At 45.9% G+C, this 20000-nt stretch overlaps 1 protein-coding gene across 1 annotated transcript in view; it reads left to right on the top strand.

Annotated features, from left to right (window-relative positions):
* Window positions 1-127: 127 nt before the first annotated feature.
* Window positions 128-20000, top strand: part of LOC134437414 (C-type mannose receptor 2-like) — a 21972-nt gene continuing 2099 nt past the window's right edge. The window contains exons 1-4 of the mRNA XM_063186903.1: window positions 128-142; window positions 1586-1853; window positions 2086-2331; window positions 13887-14237. Of these exons, the coding sequence (XP_063042973.1) occupies window positions 128-142; window positions 1586-1853; window positions 2086-2331; window positions 13887-14237 (880 nt within the window). The remainder of the gene's footprint in view (window positions 143-1585; window positions 1854-2085; window positions 2332-13886; window positions 14238-20000) is intronic.

Genomic DNA, 20000 nt, shown 5'->3' with positions numbered 1-20000 from the left:
ACACTGGGTATTTCTCAAAACCTAGTCTGCACACTTCCAAGTGTGCTCAGCCTAATTAGTCATCCCCAGTGATTGGATACTCCATAGAGTTCACCAAAGAGTATCCAAGTGATCTACAAAGGTTGAGATGATGGTGAAAGAGGTTGGTGTGTGTCTGTGTCCCCCCCTGTTCTTCTCTGCGAGCATGTAGCCTAGGTCTAATGTGCCAACTAAAGTTTCCACCTGCACCTCAGTCTTAACACTCTTCTCATAATCTTATGTGTCAAGTCAAGTAGGTTTTTTATTGTCAATTTCTTTACATGCACTGGTCATACAAAGAATTTGAAATTACATTTCTTGCTTTCCCATACAGACATAGACTAATTAAGGTAAGGACATAGACAGTATAGACATAGACAGTACTTATACATGGACTTAAGACAGTATGGACATAGACAGTGCTCATACAGACATTTAAAGTGCAAGACTGGACAACAGAAGACTTGTAGAGGACATACATTAAGAGGTATTTGTTGTGTTTTGTGCTTTTCCTAAAAAAAGTCCTTTATAGCGTTCTGACATGGTAATAGTAGCATTTTGAAGAAAATAAATATAAAAGGTCTGTTCAAGTACACCAGCAGCAGTGTGTGTGTGTGTGTGTGTGTGTGTGTGTGTGTGTGTGTGTGTGTGTGTGTGTGTGTGTGTGTGTGTGTGTGTGTGTGTGTGTGTGTGTGTGTGTGTGTGTGTGTGTTTAGTGCAGGTAGAAGGTGCGGTGTGCGTCTTGTGTGTGTGTTCGTGTGTGTGTGTGTGTGTGTGTGTGTGTGTGTGTGTGTGTGTGTGTGTGTGTGTGTGTCAGTGTGTGTATGTTTGGGTTTTGTGCAGAAAGTGCAGTGTGCTTGTGTGTGTGTGTGTGTGTGTGTGTGTGTGTGTGTGTGTGTGCATGTTTTGAGTTAGTGCAGGTTGAAGGTTCAGTCACAAGTATAGTAGTGCAGGTGGAATGTTCAGTCGCAGATATGGTGGTGGGGGATGGGGGGGGGGTTGTCAGTGGCCTTGCTGGCTAGAGGCTGGCAGTGGGGGGGGGGGGGGGGGGGGGGTTGTCAGTGGCCTTGCTGGCTAGAGGCTGACAGTGGAGGGAGAGTGGGTTGAGTGTTCAGCATCTTGATCGCTTGGTGCATTGTGCTGCTCGCCAGCCGGGTGGTACGGGAACGGAGGCGCCTGTACCTCTTTCCAGAGGGCAGGAGGCTGAACAGTTTGTGTGCAGGGTGGCTTGTGTCTTTGATGATCATCAGTGCTTTCCGGGTGAGGCGTGTGGTGTAAATGTCCTGCAGGGAGGGGAGTGGTACTCCAATGATCTTCTTCGCTGTGTTCACAACACGCTGGAGTGTCTTCCTGTTTTTCTCCGTGCAGCTTCCTCCCCACACTGTGATGCAGTTGGACACGACGCTCTCTATGGTTCCTCTGTAGAATGTTGTCATGATGGAGTGTGTCTGTTTGTTCTTTCACATCTTCGAATTGTTAGCACAAAGTTGGCCTGTTCCTATACATTAAATTATACCCCGTCTCCTTTTTAGGTGTGTGTGGTGTCCTCTCCTCTGTGCCTCATCAGTTCCATGTGGTGAAAGAGAACAAGAACTGGACAGCAGCTCAGCAGTACTGCAGAGAGGAGTTTACTGACCTGGCCACCATAGACAATAAGGCAGATATAGATGAGATAAAGAGTGTGATGCAGGATGCAGGTGTTGTGAAGAGGTGGGAGGCCTGGATTGGGCTGAGGCAAGGAAGGTGGCAGTGGTCTCTGGCTGATGAGGGATCCAGTCGAGAGAATGAGGCTGAGTTCTGGAACTGGGCTAATGGCGAGCCACAAGGCAGCGCAGGTGAAGACTGTGTGTGTATAGACCGGAAGGGGAAGTGGCGCGATTCCCATTGCACTGGCAGGCGTCGCTCCATTTGCTACGATGGTGAGACAGCATTCTGATTCCTCTTTTCACTCCTGAATGCACGCATATACAGATTCTTCACGTAAATCAAGGCATTTCTTTGTTTCATTACTTCAGATTGTACATTTCTCTCGTTTCTCAGTTAAACATGGTGCTTACTTTACTACAGAGACAAATTCCGCACAACCCTATGTTCTGGTTGAAGACAAGAAGACCTGGGCAGAAGCTAAGAGATACTGCAGAGAGAATCACACCGACCTGGCCAGCGTGAGGAACCAGGAAGAGAACAGCAAGATCGAAGACCTGATTGGAGGACATTTCTGTCCTTGGATGGGCTTGTCCAGAGATGCCTTGGGGTGGTCAGATGGCAGCAACTCCTCCTTTCGAAACTGGGCCCCTGGAGAACCCAACTCTGGTGACACTCAACATCAATACTGCACACGGATTAAGACCAGTGGGCGGTGGTATGATGTAGACTGCAACAGTGAAGCTAACTTCATCTGTTATGAAGGCGAGTCACAAGGTCACTATCTGCCTACTTGGTCAGTAAGTTAAAGGAATTTTAGCCCTAAACTGCAGGTTAAGTGAGTGTATTACCTCAGTCAAGGTTATATTTTCACTCGCGTTGGTTTGTCTCTCTGTTTGTTTGTCTGTCAGCAGGATAACAAAAAAAAGTTATGAACAGATTTGGATGAAACTTTGTGGAGTTTTTGGAAATGACGAAAGGCACACGTGTTTAAATTATGGAGGTGTTCCGCATCACAATCCAGATTCAGGATTTTGTTCAAAGATTTGTCACCATTGCGGGATAGGGCAAATTTTGACATTTCAGGTTCTAACTCCACTAAAGGCAGAAACACTTGGAAAAAATTGTGCTGTAACATAGTCAAATGTACTATCAAACAGCTTCCTTGGCGAAGGTCTTCACTCTCTGAGTGCATTTCTAGTTTGTGTTTAGTCCTAGATTGCAGCTTTAGTGAGCTCACTGGTCTTTGCTAGATAAAGACTTGTACACGCACGCACATACACACACGCACACACACACACACACACACACACACACACACACACACACACACACACACACACACACACACACACACACACACACACACACACACACACACACACACACACACACACACATACACACACACACAGGGCTGGACTGGGAGAACAAAACGGCCCGGGCATTTTTTCTCAGACCGGCCCCACACACCGGTAATTAGTGGAACACTGCCATTATATTGTCTTATGTTTTCTAACGTTGTGGCCTAGCGGAAAAGGTGCACAATTTAACAAAAACCCTCTCTTTCAGGTATCGAAAAACCCTGCCATACGTGCAGTAACGTCACGTTCAATTTTTATTTAAAATGAATCTAATTGGTCATGTTAGCTGGTAGAAAACCTGGAAGTTGAGAGAAGAGAGCCCCTGGCAGCTGGGGATGAACCGGCCTTATCTGCACTCTTCAGTCCAATCAGCTCCTTGGACACACACACAGAGAAGGGGACACATACCTATTATAATGTTAGCCACATAGACCTTCACTATTGGATTTGGAGCGTCTTGCGTCAGATGGTGGTTTAAAAAGGTTTGCAATGTATAGTCTGGGCGGCAAAGGTAGTTTGGCTTGACCAGACAAGAACAGAGGGATAAATTATTAATTACAAATAATACAATACTTAAACTAAGTCCCCAAATTGATATTTATTGGTAGTCAAGTGTAAAGAAATCCCGCACACTGTCCATTCTACCAACAAACTATTTCTTGAAGAAGGTCGGATGACCGAAACGTTGTATTTAAGTTTGTTGATGGAATTGACAGTGTGCGGGATTTCTTTACACTTGAATGACAACCCCACTGGGATAATACGATAAGTATGCCCTTTATTATCCCACAATGGGGAAATTCATTTGTTGCAGCAATAACATACATACAGATGTTCAAAAAGCAAACGGCACACATACAGACATGGGACCAGGAGGATTAAAAAGTAAAATAGATAAAAAAAAATAAAGATGGGTATCCTACGCATCTGCCTAACCACAGAATTGAGAGTAGAGTAGAGTAGGCCTATCATTTATTGATTCTAGGGGGAGGTGTGCAAAAGCGTCTTCTTTATATTTATTGGTAGTAACAATAATATGCTTAGTGGCTACTCACTGGCTACTCTACAGAATCACCAAACAGCACCATTCCACTACAAAGACAGCAATTAGCACATGTCAGAGAATATTTTGGCCTTAACCCTGTGAAACCTGAACCATGAAAGCAATGAGAGAAATGTCACGGTTTCAATACCAGAGAACCCAAGTGCAGGCAAGGATGGATGAGGAGGCAAGTTTCAAGGTTTGGGGGTGGATTTTAATAAACTCAAAATTGAATGGCAAGAGCCAAACGGACAAAAAATGCAAAACAAAAACCCACGAGGGGGAAAACATGAAACAACACTAAATACACTACAAACGAAACACTTACTACATTCAGGGGGTTGGAAGTCAACAGATCAACACACAGAGGTCCGGGCGGGTTTGACAAATGAATCCACAAGGAACAGCAGAAACACCAGGGTAAAATACACAGAGGGCAATTACAGAGAATGCACACGATAGGTAGAACACAACAGGATTCAGGTGGTTGACGAGACAAACGGGGATACAAACGAGACACAGGCAATCAAGGACAATGAACAGGTAACAAGACAGGTGAAGACAATGATGGGGAAGACAGGCAAAGACAACGATGGGCCAAGCAGACAATGACAAAGAAATCATGGGCAACAATGGTTGCAGGGCAGGCAATAGAACCAGATACATACAGGGGAAGACAATCAGAGAGAGAAAGACAGTAAGAGACAGAGCGAGAGACAGACAGACAGACAGACCGACCGACCGAGAGAATCAGACAGGCAGGGAGACAGAACTAGACAGGAAGAGAGAGCGAGATACAGAGAGAGAGAGAGAGAGAGAGAGAGAGAGAGAGAGAGAGCAAGAGAGAGAGAGAGCAAGAGAGAGAGAGAGCAAGAGAGAGAACGAGAGAGAGAGAGAGAGAGAGAGAGAGAGAGAGAGAGCAAGAGAGAGAGAGAGCAAGAGAGAGAACAAGACAGGACCAGACAGAGAGAGAGAGAGAGAGAGAGAGAGAGAGAGAGAGAGAGAGACAGAGAGACAGAGAGAGAGAGAGAGAGAGAGAGAGAGAGAGAGAGGGAGGGAGAGAGAGAGAGAGAGAGAGAGAGAGAGACAGACAGACAGAGAGAGAGATAGAGACAGAACCAGACAGGCAGAGAGAAAACCAGAGACATACAAAGTAAAGGCATTAAACAAGGCCAACATTACAGAGGCTGGGGCGTGAGTTCATGACAGAACCCCCCCCCTCAAGGGACGGCTCCAGAAGTCCCAAGGAAGGTACCACCAAACCGGGCGGGTGGAGGGGGGAGCCAGTGGAGGGACAAGGCAAGGCAGAGGCTGAAGGACGGTCAAAGACAGAGGCAGACGGACTGGCCAAGACACAGGAAGACGGAGGGGTCGAGACAGAGGTGCGACAGGTCGAGACAAAGGTAGAGGGACAGGTCGAGACAGAGGTAGAGGTCAAGACAGAGGGACAGGTCGAGACAAAGGTAGAGGGACAGGTCGAGACAGAGGTAGAGGTCAAGACAGAGGGACAGGTCGAGACAGAGGCAGAGGGACAGGTCGAGACAGAGGTAGAGGTCAAGACAGAGGGACAGGTCGAGACAGAGGCAGAGGAACAGGTCGAGGCAGAGGCAGAGGGACAGGTCGAGACAGAGGGGCGGGTTGAGACAGAGGCAGAGGGACAGGCCGAGACAGAGGCAGTGGGACAGGTAGAGATAGAGGGGCAGGTTGAGACAGAGGCAGTGGCACAGGTCGAGGAGGGATGGGCAGATGCAGAATTAGGCAAAACACAGGACTGGGGAACATTGACAGGAACATAAACAGGAACCTTCACAGGCACAGTGATGTTGACGGTGACAGGAACGAGGACAGAGATGACGGTGGGGACAGGTACAGTCACAGAAATGTTCACAAAAGCTGGTGCAGGGAAAAGGGTCAAATGGACATCAACATTGACTGGGACTGGGACAGACACCGGAGTCGGCACCAGGACACGGACCGGGACAGGCACAGGGATAGTGACAGGCAGAGTCAGGGGGATCGTGACGGGCACAGGAATAAAGAGGGGCTTATGGCATTGGTGAGTAACGGGAGAAGGCTGGGACACAGGGGGCGGAGCAGGTTGGGACATAGGAGGTAGGATAGACTGGAACAAAGACGAAGACTGGAAGGTGGGAGCAGGATCTGGATCGGGGGCAACTGCAACGGGATCAGGGGAGGCGCCAACGGGACCTGAGACGGGGCCAACTGGATCAGGGGCGGAGCCAATGGGATCGGGGGCGGCGCCGGCAGGACCAGGGGCGGAGCCATCAGGACAGGGGGCGGAGCCAACGGAAACAAGGGTGGCGCCAACTGGATCAGGGGCGGAGCCATTGGGACAAGGGGCGGAGCCAACATGGACAGGGGCGGAGCCAACCGGAACGGGGGCGGAGTCATCGGGACAGGGGGCGGGGCCAACAGAAACAAGGGCGGCACCAACTGGATCGGGGGCGGCACCAACTGGATCAGGGGCGGAGCCATCGGACCCAGGGGCGGAGGCAACTGGAACGGGGGCGGAGCCAGCAGGAACATGTGCGGAGCCAACAGGAACATGGGCGGCGCCAACAGGAACATGGGCGGCGCCAACTGGATTGGGGGCGGCGCCGTCAGGACCGGGGGCTGAGCCGTCTGGACCAGGGGCGGAGCCATCAGGACCGGGGACAGAGACTGGTTCACAGACGGGCTGACCTCTCGGCGGCGCGGGGTCCGGGTGACCTCTCGGCGGCGCGGGGTCCGGGTGACCTCTCAGCGGCGCGGGGTCCGGGTGACCTCTTGGCGGCTCAGGGTCTTCAGGGGCAAAGCCAGCAGGATGGCCGGCATCGAAACAGGCAGGCAGGTTACCGGCTGGAGGGCTGGAATCAGAACAGGCAAACAGATCGGCTGGAGGGCCGTAATCGGGACTGGCAAACAGGTTACCGGCTGGAGGACCGGAATCAGGCCAGGCAGGAGGGGCGATGGCGACCATGTGAGGAATCTCGCCCGTGTTGGGGGTTCCAGCCAGGTGGTTGGCAGCGGGGGTCTCAACTGAGGTGACCACGCCGAGCTCCGGCTCTGGATCCGGTGACACGTCGGGTTCCGGCTCTGGCTCTGGGTCAGACGACGCGTCAGGCTCCGGCTCTGGGTCAGGCAGCGCGTCAGGCTCCGGCTCTGGGTCAGGCAGCGCGTCAGGCTCCGGCTCTGGGTCAGGCGGCGCATCAGGTTCCGGCTCTGGCTCTGGATCAGGCGATGCGTCAGGCTCCGGCTCTGGATCAGGCGATGCGTCAGGCTCCGGCTCTGGCTCTGGATCAGGCGATGCGTCAGGCTCCGGCTCTGGGTCAGGCGGTGCGTCAGGCTCCGGCTCTGGCTCTGGATCAGGCGGCGCATCAGGCTCCGGCTCTGGCTGTGGGTCAGGCTGCAGGTCAGGCGACGTGTCGGGCTGTGAGTCACGCAACGCGTAGGGCGTCGCATCGAGCTCCGGGTCGGGCGGCGCGTCGACAATGGCTGTCTTGTCCTCAACTGCCAGCAGAGCCTGCAGTGACTCCTCCAGATGATTCATGTTCAGCTGAACACTGGTTAGTCCGAACTGCAGGAGCCATGGTCTTTGCAGCAGAGTGTTCTTAATAATCCTCACCGCGACCAGCTGCCTCTTGGTGTCTCCACAGGTGTGGATCTCTGGCGACATCCTGTCGAGGAGAAGGTAAAACTCCTCCAACTGTTCAAAGCAGACGGATATATGGGGTTGGTCAGTCGAATGGGACCTGGTGGGTGGTGACCGGGCTGCGTCGGACTGAGCTGGAAGGCAGGCTGGCTTGGACTTGCAAGTCGGTGAGGGCTGAATGGACAGACAGGCAAGCTGGGGTTGGACAGGCAGGCTTGGGCTGGTCAGGCAGATAGGCAGGTTGGGGCTGGAATGGCAGACATGCAGGCTGTGGTGACGAACAGACAGGCTGGTGGTCTTCCAGAAGGGCTGTTGGACGTTTCTTACGGCGCCGAGTACGTCTGGACTTTCTGGAACGTGGCTTGGTGTCCTCCATCCAATAGTCCTCCGAATCGGACCAGCTCCACCAGTCTTGGTCTGTCTGAAATGGAGGGAGAGGTGAATGCTGACCAGCCAGCCAGTCTGGAGCTCCTCCGTGGTGGACCAATGCCGGCTTGGTCTGCAGGTAGCCCACATGGATAGGTGCAGTCCTCTCCTTAAGACCTGCTGGGTTCTGGTTTGGTGGATTCATTCTGTCACGATTTCAATACCAGAGAACCCAAGTGCAGGCAAGGATGGATGAGGAGGCAAGTTTCAAGGTTTGGGGGTGGATTTTAATAAACTCAAAATTGAATGGCAAGAGCCAAACGGACAAAAAATGCAAAACAAAAACCCACGAGGGGGAAAACATGAAACAACACTAAATACACTACAAACGAAACACTTACTACATTCAGGGGGTTGGAAGTCAACAGATCAACACACAGAGGTCCGGGCGGGTTTGACAAATGAATCCACAAGGAACAGCAGAAACACCAGGGTAAAATACACAGAGGGCAATTACAGAGAATGCACACGATAGGTAGAACACAACAGGATTCAGGTGGTTGACGAGACAAACGGGGATACAAACGAGACACAGGCAATCAAGGACAATGAACAGGTAACAAGACAGGTGAAGACAATGATGGGGAAGACAGGCAAAGACAACGATGGGCCAAGCAGACAATGACAAAGAAATCATGGGCAACAATGGTTGCGGGGCAGGCAATAGAACCAGATACATACAGGGGAAGACAATCAGAGAGAGAGAGAGACAGTAAGAGACAGAGCGAGAGACAGACAGACAGACAGACAGACCGACCGAGAGAATCAGACAGGCAGGGAGACAGAACTAGACAGGAAGAGGGAGCGAGATACAGAGAGGGAGAGAGAGATAAAGAGAGAGAGAGAGAGAACGAGAGAGCGAGCGAGAGAGAGAGAGAGAGAGAGAACGAGAGAGCGAGCGAGAGAGAGAGAGAGAGAGAGAGAACGAGACAGGACCAGACAGAGAGAGAGAGAGAGAGAGACAGAGAGAGAGCAAGAGAGAGAGAGAGACAGGACCAGACAGACAGAGAGAGAGAGAGAGAGAGAGAGAGAGCGAGAGAACGAGACAGGACCAGACAGAGAGAGAGAGAGAGAGAGAGAGAGAGAGAGAGAGAGAGAGAGAGAGAGAGAGAGAGAGCCAGACAGGCAGAGAGAGAGATAGAGACAGAACCAGACAGGCAGAGAGAAAACCAGAGACATACAAAGTAAAGGCATTAAACAAGGCCAACACTACAGAGGCTGGGGCGTGAGTTCATGACAAGAAAATTCAAATTTTTGGGAATTTGCTTCAATATTGGTCCCTTATAAGAAATGTAAAAAAAAAAATCAAAATTTTGTTAAGGTCACTGAGATATTTAATGCATCATATATAATGCATCAGGCTTTTAATGAATGAAAATTCCAATTTCAAGACCATTGAAAAATGACTTTTAATGTATTTACAACTTTTTTTTTTAATTTAAAAAAGTTGTCAGACAATTTCATTTGAGGATTATCTTCAAAATATTTAGTGAGATCCTGCCATTTCTTTTTTTTAAGCCTATCCTTGTTTTAGCAGGACCATATTTTACATTTCCCACAGCCTGGTTGGGTATTTTTTTAAAATCTATGTAAAAACATAGCTGATCGAATGCTTAACAACCTATTTATGACTGTAATATAGATCATTATTCATTTTTGATGTGTAATTTGAATATATGGGTCCATTACTACAATTGGACCATTTCTCCATTCACTTCAATGCATTTTTTACAAGATCATAATTTCAACATTTTGCATTACATTTTCAAAATTGCAAGTAAAACCCGTTTCTTAAGGCAATATCTTTGTCTTGAAGTAAAACAACTTGTGTGTTTTGTTAAACGATCGTCGTGGTATGCTTTGTAAGTTTCCCTATGGAGCAAATGCATTGATGGCTGACTTCCTGCCACCGCCGGATGGTGCTTATATGTTTCATCAGTTTTAGCACGATCTCTCTGCAACACGGTGTAAAAATATAAACTCTTCCTTGATTAATTGCACAAAGCAAGTGTTCAAATTAAAGGATGTAGAGTTATATTTCGGAAATTTGTACACAAACCTTTTGCAATTTGACGATATCTCAGCGTCGATCAGGGAAACCGCTTCTACTCCATTTTTGCATTTTTCGCCGAGCTGTGATCAACTTGTTGTTGACCACTGCTCTCTTGTGGCGGTTTCCGTGTACTGCAGGACGTTTGGAAATGACACGCAGGATGTTTTTGAGATGGATTTTTTTGTGTGTCAGCGTGGAGAGGGCTTTGAATTTGATGCATCATAGATGATGCATCCGGCGCGATAGGGTTAAAAATGAGCAGAATTTACAGGAGGATTGAAATGAAGTCTCAGGAATAGTTTACCATTAAAGTTTACCATTAATCTCCATTTAGCCTATCAAAACAAATCTATATTTATCATCACATGGACTAGGGTATAGAGCATAGGCATATACTTACAAATATTCATTGGTACACATTCAGCTTGGAAAAGGAAAACAAAACGAATGAAATGCTTCTATGTGTCATTGTTGTCATAATGTACAACCATGATGTACAATGTACAACCATGTACAATGTACAACCATGATGTCTATACAAACATGCATCAAAGAGTGTGTGGGCAAACAACTATGTTTTGTGGAACCGCTATCGAGGGCGCGCAACGAGCTCCGCGTATCATGTTTTTTGCAGGGCTAGGGTCTAATTATATCTGTGGGGGCACCTCAAATCATAATTCGTGGGGGGGCGGGGGGGCTTAGAACCCCTTAGAACAGCCCTGTCCGAGAGCCGTCAACATAACATCGTGGGCCGCTGCTCACTTTTATATTAAAAAAAAATAATAATAATATATATATACAGCATATATATATATATATATGAAAGAGGGGCATCGGCCCTCGAGGGGTGTCGGCCCACCGGGAAAATGCCCGGTATGGGGGCTTAGAACCCCTTAGAACAGCCCTGTCCGAGGGCTGTCAACATAACTTCGTGGTTTACATATATATATTTTTTTTTTTTTTTTTTTAAAGAGGGGCATCGGCCCTCGAGGGGTGTCGGCCTACCAGGAAAATGCCCGGTATGCCCTACTGTCAGTCCAGCCCTGCACACACATACACATACACACACATGGATGCTATAGTCACAGCTGGCTCAGAACGTGAATACAGATTCGTTGTCATTACCTTCGCCGAGACAAAGTCGGCGAAGGTTATGTTTTGACCGCTGTGTATTTTTATTTATTTGTTAATATGTTTGTTTGTTTGTTTGTTTGTTTGTATGTACTTCGCATAACTCAAACAGAACTGAGCCGATTTTTATGAAAATTGGTGGGATGATTGGTCATGACCCAAGGAACAATTGATTAGTTTTTGGGAGCGATTGGGTCAAAGGTCAAAGGTCAAGGTCAAAATGTTTGTTTGTACTTCGCATAACTCAGACAGAACTGAGCCGATTTTTATGAAATTTAGTGGGATGATTGGTCATGACCCAAGGAACAATCGATTACTTTTTGGGAGTGATTGGGTCAAAGGTCAAAGGTCAAGGTCACGAAAAGTTCAAAAACGTAAATTGAGCCGATTTTTATGAAATTTGGTGGGATGATTGGTCATGACCCAAGGAACAATCGATTAGTTTTTGGGAGTGATTGGGTCAAAGGTCAAAGGTCACGAAAAGGTCAAAAACGTAAATTCAGCCGATTTTTATGAAATTTACTGGGATGATTGGTCATGACCCAAGGAACAATCGATGACTTTTTGGGAGTGATTGGGTCAAAGGTCAAGGTCAAGGTCACGAAAAGGTCAAAAACGTTTTTCTTTGCCAAGCACTATATGCCAGAACAACGTGTGCATGCGGAATTGAATAAGAGGTCAAGACTGGGCCAAATATGTAATATTACGATATTCTGGTCCAATTTAAATGAACCTAACACCAAAATTTGGAGAATGTTACGCCCCACACTCTGAAGATGGCCAGAAAAAAAAAAAGTGGCGTAGGCGAAGGTTTGCGCTCTACCGAGTGCCCATTCTAGTTGAACTTTGTGTTCGTTTTCATTCCTAAGCTCTCCCTGTAGTTCAAGTGGTGTCTCCTCAAAGTCCCTTTTACTCTGGAGAAGACGTCACCCTCAAATGTGACATACCCAAGTACACAAGCCTGCACCAGTATGTCTGGCTGAAGGACAGCAGCCCAGTTCCTGGTAAGACCAACCAGACCATCACCATCACACTCCCAGAAGATGTGGGTCAGTACCAGTGCCACAGGCAGAGAGATGATTCTTCAGTGGCACCCTACATCAGCACACCTGTTAGCATTGGATACCAGGGTGAGTCAATACTCAATACCGATTGCTGATCATCGCTGACATAATACAGTATATATGACATTTGACAATTATTTCAGTTTGGGCCAATGTAACTACTCTGTCCTTTTTGGATTTTGACCACTGATGTAGCAACACATCATTCACGTTCTGGTGTTGTTTGTTTTCAGGTCTCCCTACTGCTACAGTGGAGGTGGTGTCTCCTCAGAGTCCCTTTTACTCTGGAGATGGAGTCATTCTGAAGTGTAACATTGCACAGTACTCTGACTGGTATCAGTACAGCTGGTGGAAGGACGACAATTGGATTACGGGTAAGATCAACCAGTCCATCGCCATCACACTCCCAGAAGATGCAGGTCAGTACCAGTGCTATGGACGGAGAGCTGGTCGCCCAGATAGTTCATACGTGAGCCCAACTACAACCATTACATACCAGGGTGAGTCAACATTTCAATCAATGGTCATTTGTCAACAGGCTAAATTGACACTAATCACTACCATTTGACTCAATGTTGATGTGCTGAAGTGAAGGCCACACTCACACACGCAACTCACAGCACCTCAGAAAGGGACTTAGGTCCATTTTAGGCTATTTTATGGCCGCTGTTGATGCAACACATCATGAGGGTTTTCTTCAAGTTGTTTCTGACTGTTTCAGCTGTTCCATAACTCTGTGTTTGTCTTCGTTCATCAGATCTCCCTACTGCTACAGTGGAGGTGGTGTCTCCTCAGAGTCTCTTCTACTCTGGAGATGTCGTCACCCTCAGGTGTGACATACCAGAGTACTCTGACTGGCGTCAGTATATCTGGATTAAAAACAACAGCCCAGTTCCTGGTAAGACCACCCAGACCATCACCATCACACTCCCCCTAGAGGCAGGCCAGTACCAGTGCAGTGGAGAGAGAGGAGATCGCCCAGAGAAATCCACCATGAGTCTGCCCACTGCCATTGCATATCATGGTGAGAATGCCCCATGTCTTATGACTCTTAACATCTATGAAAATTGTTATGTTTTGGCATATCTTTACTCCTGTTTTTTTATGATTGTCTTGACCTCCACCAGATCTCCCTGCTGCTACAGTGGAGGTGGTGTCTCCTCAGAGTCTCTTCTACTCTGGAGATGTCGTCACTCTGAAGTGTAATGTAACAAACTACACAGACTGGCATCAGTATGTCTGGGTTAAGAATGACAGCAAGGTTATGGGTAAGACCAACCAGACCATCACTATCACACTCCCCCTAGAGGCAGGTTAGTACCAGTGCAGTGGAGAGAGAGGAGAGCGTCCAAAGACTTCCTCAGTAAGCAGCGCTGCTAACATTACCACCAATGGTGAGTTGTTATTATTATTATTATTAGTAGTAGTAGTAGTAGTATCACCCTATCTAAAGCCATCTATACTAACAGGATGGCCGTTCTCTTTACCCCAGACAAGCTGGTTCTGGTTAATGAGAGTATGACCTGGATGGAGGCTATGCAGTACTGCAGACAGCACCATGTGGACCTGGTGTCTGTGACCTCTGAGAAGATCCAGCGCTGGGTGGAGGGGTGGTCCAAAGGAGCCTCATCTCCCCACGTGTGGCTGGGCCTGCGCTACCAGTGCAGCTTTGGATTCTGGTTCTGGGTCAGTGGATACTCTGTCTGCTACGACAACTTCGCCTCAGATGCAGACCGCATCCCGGGCTGTGACATCGCTGTGGCAGCAGTCGACAAAAAAGGGGGCCAGTGGGTCAGCTTTCAAGAGACCAAACCACTCAACTTCATCTGCACCAATGATGAGTGTAAGTGTGTTTCTGTGTCACTACTTGTGAATCCTGATTGTTGCTATAGTAATCTTATTGTGTCATCCTTGAGGTGATGGGTGATGGGAATAATAATCATTTCATTTTAATACCAAGGACTACAATGGAAATAAGCTTCCGAGCTTTATTGTGCTATCCTCACTCTGTTTTTTTCTATTTAAGTATGTGGTGCGGTTTATATGAAACTCAATCATGTATTCATTTTATTTATATAAGGACTGAAAATGTCAAATAAAACCATTCATTCATTCATTCATTTTATCCTGTGTGTGCACACACAGGCAATTGAGTATACATATTTATGTCTGCGTACAGATTTCAACTAACCTGTGAGTGTGTGTGTGTGTGTGTGTGTGTGTGTGTGTGTGTGTGTGTGTGTGTGTGTGTGTGTGTGTGTGTGTGTGTGTGTGTGTGTGTGTGTGTGTGTGTGTGTGTGTTTTATGTCCTCCAACAGAATCCTATGAGGCCCAGGTGCTCCTCATTCCAAAGAGATGTGGGGAGACGACACACACCATAAGAGCTTTATTCATTTTCTGTCTTTCTTAGTGTGACAGTTCTATAGTTAGTTCCTCTACCTGTTTAGCTCTTTTGTGTTCAAATCATTTGTATGTAGCAGCAGCATTATTGTATACCATACATGTAGTGTAGCGAACAGTGTCAACATTCACAAACGGTCCATATTATGCCATTAATCACATTGTGTATTGTCATGTAATGTGATGTCAAAACTGCATGTAAAAAAAAATCAACAGATTAGCCTTCGGTCTACGAAGCATTTGGACAACTGCTAACAACAATGCTGGCCAATACAACCAATTCAAGGCGTACGTGATCTATGCCAGTGTTTCTCAACAGGGGTGCCGGGGCCCCCCGCAGGGGTGCCGCAGAAACGTAGCTGATAAATAAATTACGTAATATAAAACATATTTGTCTAAATTGATACGTTAATGCTAGTTCATGGAATCTTTCACCTGCCATAAAGTAAATATAGGTCGCCCCAGCTGCAACTTCGAACGTAGGTCATGTGACGTCTCCAAATGTGTTACTTTTCTAAGTTTGTGTGGTATCGGATGCGATGCCATGTTACGGCTTGTTGGTTTGGGGTGCCTTGAAATTTTTCATGAATTGAAAGGGTGCCTCGCCTATAAAAAAGTTGAAAAACACTGATCTACGCTAGGCTAAAAGCTAACATCAGCAGACCAAATCGACCCATTATTAACTTAATCATGCAGCTGGTTAGCTGTTTTTGGTAGAGATGTTATGTAAAGAACATGATGATCTTGTTTCTATAGCCCATTATCTAAGACCTGTTTAAATATGGCCCTTTAATAAAATGACTTGTGATTTGTTGATGTTAACAGACTAACAAGAGTTTTCGAACTGCACTTTGGCTGATTTATCACTGTGTGCATTGAATTTAACATGATTTACACTTGTGTGCCTTTAATTTAATATGATTTACACTTATGTGCCTTTGATATTCCGATGGATTTGCCATTACTAAGGGGTCTTACACACCAGGGCGGTAAAGCGTTGCGGAACGGCCGCGTTTTTTACCGGCGTCTGTGAAAATACATTGAAACATATCTGTCCTTACACACCAACCGGCGGTAGTCGAGCGTCAGCGGCGCGGGAGCCGGCTCCGCACCGCGCTGCATTTGGAAAATAGAACTTGAGCGTATTTTTCACGCCGGCGACCGGCGTTGTCTCATTCAAATGAATGGCAAAGTAGCATGCTAGCTTTGGCTGTGGGGAGGGTTTTGAATAGGACTGGCCGCGCACGCTGACGCTGTCAGTGTGAAAGGCAGAGAAAAACACGCCGGCCCAAACTAAGCAGGAAGACAGCGTTCGTCCCGGGACCGTTCCATTCCGCGTTGGTATGTTTTGGCCCATACACTGCCCTACAATGACAAAGTGGAGTTACTACGCAAACATTGAAGTCGTAAAGTACTTTGGTACGAGGTTGGACATCGTAGTTACTGCAAATTTGACATAACAATATCTCTAAAATAAGACACATTTGGACCACAAGGCTTGGTCACAAGATAGAGGAGGTGTAATTAATACCATTTTCAGTTTAAATTCAATTTTCACATAATATATACTTACTGCACTTTGCTTTTGTAGGGCAGTATAAGATCGATTAACATGTGTGTGTGCGGTTGCCATACTGATTTACTGTATATTATGTGTGCCTTTGACTTAATACTGATTTAGACGTGTGTACATTTGACTTAATATTGATTTGACTTAATATTACTGATTTAAACGTGTGCCTTTGACTTAATACTGATTTAGACATGTGTGCATTTGACAGGAGGTTGATTTAAATGTATGTCCCTTTGCCTTAAAGGATTTACAGTATCCGGAGTTGGAACAAGTTTGCCTCATTTTTGCATGTTTGGGGTGAAATACAGTCACTCTAGAGCAAAATCAAGGCAAAAGGATGCGTTTTGAGAAAGTTTGATAATATCACGTTAGCCTTGTTAGCCATATCAGCTATGCAATATGATAGATTGCGGGCATCGTATCTCGACGGTTACACACATTTCAAAAACACAACATTTTTAAAGTCTTGAACAGCTCAAAACAACGTCACACGTACCTCGTAATATGTTGAGGGTATCCACACATAAACCAAAGTGTCCAAAGCCCTTCATGTATTCTTGAAAGGTCTGCAGAATGTGTTTTGTGAAGCTACTACCTTGACAATATCTAATAGCTACAGTTACGGTCAAGCAGCCAACTATTTGACACAAAAGTCCACAAAGGTAGATTGCCGAGTGCGTCGCATCATCAGCTGTGGTTACTCGCTGTGGAAATAATCATAGCTGATGATGCGACGCACTCGGCAATCTACTATTGGACTTTTGTGTCAAATAGTTGGCTTGACCGTAACTGTAGATATTGTCAAGGTAGTAGCTTCACAAAACACATTCTGCAGACCTTCCAAGAATACATGAAGGGCTTTGGACACTTCGGTTTATGTGTGGATACCCTCAACATATTACGAGGTACGTGTGACGTTGTTTTGAGCTGTGCAAGACTTTAAAATGTTGTGTTTTTGAAATGTGTGTAACCGCCGAGAAACGATGCCCGCAATCTATCATATTGCATAGCTGATATGGCTAACGAGGCTAACGTGATATTATCAAACTTTCTCAAAACGCATCCTTTTGCCTTGATTTTGCTCTAGAGTGACTGTATTTCACCCCAAACATGCAAAAATGAGGCAAACTTGTTCCAACTCCGGATAAATCCTTTCATACTGATTTAGACATGTGTGTATTTGACAAAAGGTGGATTTAAATGTGTGTGCCTTTGACTTAATAATACTGATTTAGACATGTGTGTATTTGATAAAAGATTAAAATGTGTGTGCATTTGACTTAATTCTGATTTAGACGTGTGTGTATTCGACATACAGTAAGATTGTGTGCCTTTGACTTACAGTAATACCTTTGGCCCCTATTTAGACGTTTGTGCATTTGACTTAAAGTGATAATGTGACATTTCTGGAAATGAGCTCATTTTGCACCTCCCCTTCAGTTAAATACTTTCTCCTTCATTTCTAGTGTTCTTTAAGTGTACTGGCACAAAGGATTCAAGGATTCAATGATAATCGCATATATAGGCTACTTGTAAGGATTCAATGAGCTTGTAGGGATTCAATGATAATTGCTTGTAAGGATTCAATGATAATTGCTAGCTGGAACTAGAAGTGACATCACCATACCGAGAGAAAGGCTGGAAGTCCAGGAGAAATATAAAACAGTTTTTTTAACTCAAGGGGAGGTGTAAAATGAGCTTATTTTCAGAAATGCTGCAGTGTTGCTTTAAGGCATTTTGATTTGTGATTACAAACACTTTGATGGTTATTGTGTGATGATGACATTGTTTCATGTGTGCAATTAAATAAATAAAGATTGTAGTGGTGATATTGACTTTAGTATGATTACTGTATTACAGTAGGCTTGTGCTTGTGCATGTGCACACACACACACACACACACACACACACACACACACACACACACTACTGCACCATCTTCCTGTGCTACCATTAGTCGCCTGTGGTCTGAGAGGGCACTGTAGAGTGAGGTCGTATAAGAGGGTAATAAGCCTTTATAACAGGTGTACTAATAGAGGTCTTATAAGAGGGTAATAAACCCTTATAACATGTGTAATAACATATGTTTTATGGTTAATATCCCTTTATAGCAGGTGTCCTAATAGAGGTCTTATAAGAGGTTAATAAGCCTTTATAACAGGTGTAATAACAGAGGTCTTATGAGAGGGTAGTGAGCCTTTATAAGAGGTGTAATAGGCTGTCATAATGAAATATCTTCGTCATTGGGCTACAAGTTCTTTCAACCTTCATGAAATCAGATCTTTCAGCATTCATGAAATCTTATTAAAGGCATAGTGATTTGAAAAGATGTATATGAAGAGAAGATAAAGACACACCCTTCTACTTCCGGTCCATGGGGCAGTAACTCGCACAATTTTGAAAGGGAGTGAATAAAGCACGTCAAGCTAAATCTTGATTCCGTTTGCCATGTGTTCAGGGCTGGACTGGGGGAGAAATATGGCCCGGGCACTTAGCAACGCAGAACTGACTCATCAGTGAGCCCCACACTGTCACGGGCCCCTATTTACAGAAATGTAACACAAAAATGCCAGATGGCCAGTCCAGTCCTGCATGTGTTCTGGATTTCACATATGATAGCAGTGCATTTTCAAGGATTGGATTGCCGCTGTCAGACCACTCATTTTCTGCAGGCAAGAAAGGTTATTTTAGTTTTTGTGCGAAACTGGCTAAGAGACTACAGCGTGCGCCTCAGGTACAGTATTTGACGTGAACCAAGGCTGAAGGTGCACAGCCAGCCCTACTGCTGCACCTGATGTGACTGCACTTCAGACATGCGACTTCAGTTATGTAGTCCAAATGTTGACATATTTTTGCACGCACACAATTCACAAATCTGTTGACAAGTGAAGTCGACAATCACACCATTGCTTTTCATCAGTTCTGAGGTACAGCATATGTGTGATCTAGGGGAGAATGCAAGGTGGATCGGAAAATAGGTTTGATCCGTCCATTACAGTCCAGTCAAAATGTTTGACTTTCTCAGCCCCATGATCTGGGCCAGAGACTTACAGTAGGTACCCCATACACCTTTGTCTGGAGACTAAGCTCTGATGAAGACCTGGATGGTCAAAACATGTCGGCTCTTTTAATCATGATTTAGCCATACGTGAATAAAGCCTTTTTAATTTGCTTCCTCTTCCTTTACTTGGTGTTTCCCAGATTTATTTATTTTTTTGTTAAAGATACTTTTACCAAGTACCAATTTTCTGCGCTTTTACCACCTGTGTGCGTGTGTGTGTGTGTGTGTGTGAGACAGAGACAGAGACAGAGACAGAGAAAGAGAGCAGGAGTAACTAGACTAATGGGTTTATTACAGGGATGAATGTTGTAATAAAGGCTTTATAACAGTTCTGTCAGAACCACTCTAGTAAAAAATGACACGAGAAACAGAGTTTCAGAGAAACAGAGATTTCTGAATGCAGACAATTTGTGTTTGGCGGTATGGCTCTGTTCGGAGGAGGTTCTCGACTTCTCCATGAGCTCCAAATTTGATAGATTAAAAAAAAGCATGCCAAATGCCAGCATCCAATTGCGAGCAGCAGCTGATTAACCAAAGCGTAGTTGATTCGTGGACAACTATATGGGTTGGGT

This window comes from Engraulis encrasicolus, chromosome 21 (assembly GCF_034702125.1).
Source record: "Engraulis encrasicolus isolate BLACKSEA-1 chromosome 21, IST_EnEncr_1.0, whole genome shotgun sequence".
Lineage (NCBI taxonomy): Eukaryota > Metazoa > Chordata > Actinopteri > Clupeiformes > Engraulidae > Engraulis > Engraulis encrasicolus.
This window is presented reverse-complemented; position numbering and strand designations above follow the sequence as displayed.